At 41.3% G+C, this 7007-nt stretch overlaps 1 protein-coding gene and 1 pseudogene across 1 annotated transcript in view; both read right to left on the reverse strand.

The window, feature by feature from the left end:
* Positions 1-2997: 2997 nt before the first annotated feature.
* Positions 2998-4263, reverse strand: LOC101639283 (annotated as a pseudogene).
* Positions 3741-7007, reverse strand: part of LOC101649458 (inactive tyrosine-protein kinase transmembrane receptor ROR1) — a 343582-nt gene continuing 340315 nt past the window's right edge. Inside the window, exon 16 of the mRNA XM_045292145.1 lies at positions 3741-4865. Coding sequence (XP_045148080.1) covers positions 4705-4865 — 161 coding nt within the window. The 3' untranslated portion in view covers positions 3741-4704. The remainder of the gene's footprint in view (positions 4866-7007) is intronic.

Raw genomic sequence — 7007 nt, forward strand, 5'->3', positions numbered from 1 at the left:
CAATTACCCATAGAAGAATGTTAATTAAACGGAAAAAAAATTTAAGCAGAAAGGAAAACCTGTAAATAGATCAAGGTCTCATTTTTGATCTCTAGTCATGTCCTTCAGTCAAGACCAATGGGGTACCATGCTCTGACCCCAGAGTCTGTCCTTTGTGCTCCCTCGGGGGCTCTCTGCTCTGCTCCCATGGTTGCTTTGCCGCACACTTTTTGTGGTTTGCCTCAGTGTCTCAGGGTCAGTCTGGGCCAGTCCCAACACCGAGTCTCCAGTGTTGTCCCCCTTAGAGCCCGGGGCCATCAAGGGATGGCGTGTCTCGTGGTGGGATTAGCCATATTTTCCACTCTGTCCACAGGCTGTTCTGAGCGGTGATGTTGTCCTACAGGCCTGGTGGGTCAGGATGTGCTCCACTCTCTCTTCCTCCCCCTAAATGCTCCCATTTGCTCTGATCAGACATGCCCCTCTCCCCTATCTGCAGCTTCATTGCTGTCCTCTGAAGTAGCTTCCTCTGGGGGGAGGGGCTGTTTTCCACATAGCTGGAATGGGGGCCGAGGCCTCAGGCCCTCCTCCATCACTTTCTTTACCACATTTGCTTATGCACCCGCTTTGTCTTTAGCAGTTATGTCGGGAAGGTGAACATCATAGAATGCCAATTTAATAGAAGAAAGTATTCCTGCATTCAGGGAGCACTTGAGTGGAGACCCAATGTCCTTCTGCTACCTTAGTACTAAACCTATAAATATATGCACATAGATCTATTTCCCATCCTCCTATATAAATATAATTGCACATGTACATGTCTTTATCTAGACCTCTATAAATGCCCTTTGCCTCCCAGCTCTTTCCTCTATTTCCTTTGACTTTCCTACTGTCCCACTACCATGCTCAGTCCCCACCAGGGTTTCAGCAATTCCTCTTGGTTACATTCCCCTTGATCATGCCCTACCAGGCCCCCCACACCCACCTCACCACCGATTTAGATCACTTGTTGTTCCCGTGTCCCTGAGTTTGTTAACATCACTACCTTACCCCCCTCCCCCCCTCCCCCTCTCCCATGTCCCCCTGGAACTGTCAGTCCCGTTGTTTTCTCCTCCAATTGTTCATCCAGCCTATCTTACTCTTGCAGCTCATTTTCTTAAAGATACCTGCATTAACTATGTTTTATATACGAAACTCAGCCATAGTTCAAGTATGCTAACTACTGTTCACCTTTTCCTTTTAGTACAATGATCAGACTCCTTGGAATTATGGACAGTATTGTTCTCCTCCTTTAAGCTGATGGGAAGATGTGCCTTTCAGAGGGCGTGTATGGAAAGTATGACAAGTGTTGTTGGTTTGTTTTTAATGAGGGATGTGAATATAACTTGCCATATTTGATAACTGGTCTTCCCTGTTTCTTTGTAATGATTTGTTTAGTAATAGGGAAAATGTCACTTAGTAGGTGACCACAAACAGTATTTCCTACCATTTAGAAAACTTTACTTTTTATTGAAGAACTATTTTTACATTTTTTTGCATTAAGTGGTCTAGCATAATTTTGAGTGCATTTGCAGTGGAGTTTTGTAGCCTTAAAGGTAGGAACATAAAGCTGATTTGCAAATCACGTCAGTCTAGTAAGACCCTGAAAACATATGAGGGCTGCTTTTAAGGATTTACTTCCTCTCCAAAAACAAAACCTGAATCTTAACCTTTGATGTCAATCGATTTTCAGTAAAAGTATACTTGCATTGATTTGGATCTAATTGCAGAAAATGTACACTATTAAAAAACATGACTTGGAATATAGATTAAAAATGAGAAAATGGAATGCTTGCATCCCTTAGAAAACAAAAAAACATATTGAAAATACATTGCTGTTTCAGGAGACTTTCTATTTAGCATATTAGTGTAAAACTTGTAAGCAAGCTTTCATTTTGATCAAAGTGATTGTGTTAGTCTGGGTAGACTAGAGAAACAAAATTCATAGACATTCATATGTGTACAAGGGTTTTATATAAAGAATAATTATATATTGAGAAAACATCCTAGCCGTCCTGAAAAAGTCCATATGACCAATATTAGCCCCCATGTCAGACACCAATCTATAAATTCCTCTTCAGACTCACACAACACATGCAATGATGCCAAATGTAGGAAGATCACAGGCCAGTGGGTGGAAATTCTTGTGAATCCAGTGGTGGTGGAGGCAGCTTAGTGCTGGCAGGGGTCTCCACGTGGCTCCTTCACCTCCAGGGCTCTAGCGCAGCTCCCTGTGTCTTGTCAACAGGAATGTCTCGCAGGGAGGTGAAGCAGAGTGTGCCTGTATCCCACCTCCAGTGAGCTATTTATCTCCTCAGTGCCTCCAAATGAGGTCATCAATCAGTGACGTGATTGACAAGCTAAACTCCACCCCTTCACTCTTAATAGTCTCAAGTTGGCACCAGGTTATGTAACTACCACATTGATCATTTTCATTTTGATAATAAAAATGAAGAGTTATCTAGTAAATGTTTATGATTTTTTAGGAGATCACCTAATATTAATAAAGTTGCCATTATTATAGTTCATTTGAAGTCCACGTTTCTGAAATTCGGGCTATTAATGCCAAATCTCTTACTGCTAATCTTTCTATTCAAGCTGTAGCTATGCTTTAAAAAAATTTTTTTTAGCTATGCTTTTGTCTTCTCACTACATAGAAATAAACACTTTAAAGACTCAAAGATGCGCATCTACATGACAAATTCCCAATTCAGGGACTATTTTACAAGTTACTCTCTCATCTTATATGGATGTATGGTGCCTAGGTATGGCTAGCCTAATCAGAGCAGTTAGCATTTTAAGACTGAATGAATCGCTGTCAGATCAAAATAGTGGATAAGTTTGTATTGAGCCTTTTAGTTTACAACACAAATTACAAAGGACAATCAATTCTCTTTAACCAATATTTTACAGAGTTGTAGTAAAATACTTCAGATTTCAAGGACATGGAATGACACTTGTCCAAAATCAGGGATCAAGTAAACGGGATTTAACTTCTTAACTTCCTCCCTTAACAACAATATTCATCAGCTCTAATTCCTTACATTGTCTCTTCAAGGGCAGGTCTTTACTATCATTGTTGCTGTTGCCTTTAGACTGGAAGAGCTGCCATCTCAATCAATATCCACTCATTCTACTTTGCATTGGGTGGAATTTGGGCAACAGGCTGCCTTTTCTTTCCGTAAGTCCATTCTGGTCCAGTCTCTAGTTGAGTCTCCCTGCCTCATAGCCAAGAGTGCTTCAGCCCATTCTCTGATAACTTTGCCAATTCCAACCTTAAAACTTAAAGGCTTGCCATTTCTCTTCTTCTTGGCACTGGTTTGAATATTAGTATCAAGAACCAGCCCATCCTACAGTGTTCCTGTCTACCAACAATGAGCACCACCATCACCCTGTGGGGGAAAGTGGGTTTTATCTCCCTTTCTAAGGAGAGATTTTGTATATTTTGATGGACCTTCTTCCAGCGTCTCTTCAGACCTGTTTCCTTTGGGTGCATCATTAGGAACCTTCACATGGTTCACCTGCTCACATGCATGCTTTAGTTATGCATGCATGCATGCATGTTCTCAGTACCTTTGAAATGCTTAGTTTCAAAAAGGTGGTTGTACACTGTAACCTTGTTAGCTGTTTTAGTCTAATAGCTAAAATTTTTCTAATAGCTTGTGTTCTTCACAAAACGAGTCTGAGCCGTCATCCTGCAGAAACTTGACAAGGTCCTTCTTCGGCAGCTGCTCCACTGTTCAAGCCAGCTGTGAAACGGCTGGCACTATCATCACCACCCCACCCCCCACTTAGCATTTTGTCCATGGTTGAATTAGGTGCTGTTTTGAGTAGGTGCAGCAACAACAGGAAGCCAACGATAGATTTTATTGTGTAGGAAGTGTAAACATAAATGAAAGTAATAAAGAGAGCCAATGGTAGACTTCTAGAAGAAGTTTGAGAAACTAGGAGCAAGCTAGTGTGGAAGGAGTGCAGATGCAGGGTCAACAGCAGAGACACACTGGAGGAGAGAGCCGAGTATATTTATGGACTGAGGCAACCCAGGACATGGAGAGAGAGAAAGTGAAGGTATCAGAAACAGAAGGGTTGGTTGACCAAGGTCTAAGAGAAAACAGAGCAAGTATTTTGGCGAAAACAGTTGAAGGACAACAGTGAAAAAGGGGTCACATCTCATGCCCTGATCACAGAGGCCACACAGTGAGAAATTGGACTGGCACTGATAAATGTACAGATCTGGTACGGGTACATGTACAGGTGCTGATAAACACGGTGACATGCATGGAGGAAAGCCTGCGGGAGTGGAGCCTTTGGGATCAGCACCACCTAATACTTAGATAATGTCAAGTCTCTGAAGTGCGTACGGTCCCTTCTATCTCAGCCTCTTCCTGGTGCACATTCTGCCCACCCAACTGCTCATCCTTTTGCCTAACAACTGTGTGGGGGTGTAATTCCACTGATCGTTAATACAACAATGAACACCACCAGCTGCAGAGTTCAATAAATGAAAGTCAGAGCAATGCTAGTCAATGCCACGTACATACATTTCTAATCTATCCTTGCAGTGAGAGAGAAAGACTGGCTTGAAAAGAATGGAACCCAAGTTTAGAGAGCTTCTCAAAAACAACTCATGAAGCTGATTGTGTTGAAGCTCTTTCTTCTTCTTATTATTTCAATTAGAGCACACCAGACTTAATCCTCTAAGGTGACAGTATTCAGAGTGTTGGCCCAAGAGACCAGCTCATCCACTTCTTCTTCCCAGGGCTCGCCCAACTCTTCATTGTCTGACGATCTTTCTTCAAAGATTGTCGTAGTGGTGTTTGTTTTACTTTGTGGATCAGGAGAACCTTGATCTATGGCATGAGACATGAAAGACAGAAAATTAATAGACATAGCCAGAAAAATAGGAGAAAAAGAAGTGCATGTGGTTCTTGGAGTTTGTGTGGGGTGTTTGTTGCATGATGCTTTAGTGTAACTTGAGTGAATGCAAGCAACCTTTCCCAACTTTCCTGAGATCACATTTTACCATTAATTTCATTGGCCATAAATCATCCAATCTTTCCATTCGCCTCAATCTTTGTATGTATGTGTGTTTTGTTGGTTCATTTATCAATTTGTTTTGTTACTTCATAACAGAACAGACAGGGGCTTTAAAAAGCTATTGGAAAAAGAGAGCTAAAACCTAGTGGAGTGTTTCCATGAACCTTCTGCAGCTCCCCATGTGTTTTAAGGAAAGGTGTTCATGAGTTGATTGGGAAGTTGATTGATAGCTCCACGAGTGTGAGGAGGGAAATAATAGCAGAACTTCCTGGAATGAGTGTGAACAGACTTGGAAATCTGAGGAGCAATTTGCTAAACAGAGAGGAGCAAAGCAGGGAGGTACAAATCCTTTACGCAGAGGAAATAGTATTAGAGGCAATTAGACGACTCCTTCCAGAATGTATGATGTGCTAGGTGCAGGGCTGAGCAGTCTTGTGTATGACATTATTTCACTTAGAGCAAAGCTTCCCAATGGACAGATGTTATTATCCTCATTTTACAGATGAGGCAATTGAGGTGGGATAATTTGCATTAATTTAGATTAATAACCAGAACGCAAAAGCAAAAGCCTAGTGTTATTGAGTTGATTCCACCTCGCAGTGACCCTATAGGATAGTGTAGAATTATTTTGTAAGGTTTTTGAGGCTATTGTTAGGTAAAGAACAGTGAAACTGGAAAATTGTATTGAAAAACACCCTAAGAATAAGGCAGTAGTCAGCTGATAAACTAGTCAAACTTACTAATTCAAGGAGCCTGCAGTTAGAAAACTGTCTCCCATTTTGAGCATGCTTGGTAGGAGAAGAAATGGCCTATAGAAACTTTGTTGCCAATTATAATAATAAAGATCACACCCACTAACACCCCAAGAGTTAATCATTACCTAGAATATTGCTAGGACACTTCTAACCTGCCCAAACAAGAGAAAGGAAGGGATGGTCCCCAAACGTATTGGAAGTTCCCCCTCCCACCCAAACAATCATGAATATTCCTCTTCTTAGTAATCATCTATTTGTACAAGTAGAATAAATATCTCTGCACCGTACCATCCTGGGTCATTTCTATTGCACAGAGGATGATCCTGTCCTCCTCCAGAACGTACCTTTCCTTTGAAACAAATGCTTGCTAAGCGAGACAATGTGTTTGTGTCATACTCTTCTACCACAATTGGGCCACTGATTCGCTGATTCTTTGAAGAAAAGTGAAGTGGAAGGCCAAGGTCTTCTGGAGAAATAACATCATCAACCTTCATGGATGCATCCTGCCTCATCTCTACCACTTGTCTTTCAGATTGTCATGCTATGGTAGCTTGTGTGTTGTTATGATGCTGGAAGCGGTTGCACTGGTATTTCAAACGCCAGCAGAGTGACCCAAAGTGAATAGGTTTCAGTTGAACTTCCAGACTGAGAACAGATCATGAAGAAGGAATTGCTGTCCACTTCAGAAGAGGTAGCTGCTGAAAATCATATGCCTAGAATGGAAACATTGTCAGATACTGAAAGTCTAATGAATGGAAGCAGAACATTGCTAGAGATCGTGGCAGAGGGTGGGCACGTCGGGTAGGGAGGCACTGGAATTATGACTGAGGAGGAGATGCCTTTTCCAAGTAGAGTTGACCATGGCAACAAGAATGTGGGAGTCAAGTAATTGGGATCTTCATTTGCTGATGGGACACTATTTATTTATTTTGTAATTATATATTTATTTCTAATGACAAATAAATGAAATTTTGTCTTGAAGCATGGTACAGCCTGGATAACATTCTTTTTTTTTTTTTTTTTACAGTGGGTAAATCATACCTTTATTGCTGTGTGTGTGTGGTTTTTTTCCTAAATCATTTTATTAGAGGATCATACAACTCTTATCACAATACATACATACATCAATTGTGTAAAGCACATTTGTACATTCATTGCCCTCATCGTTCTCAAAACATTTGCTCTCCACCTCAGCCCCTG

This window comes from Echinops telfairi, unplaced genomic scaffold (genome assembly GCF_000313985.2).
Source record: "Echinops telfairi isolate 266 unplaced genomic scaffold, ASM31398v2 ScPeMD7_443;HRSCAF=831, whole genome shotgun sequence".
Classification (NCBI taxonomy): Eukaryota; Metazoa; Chordata; class Mammalia; order Afrosoricida; family Tenrecidae; genus Echinops; species Echinops telfairi.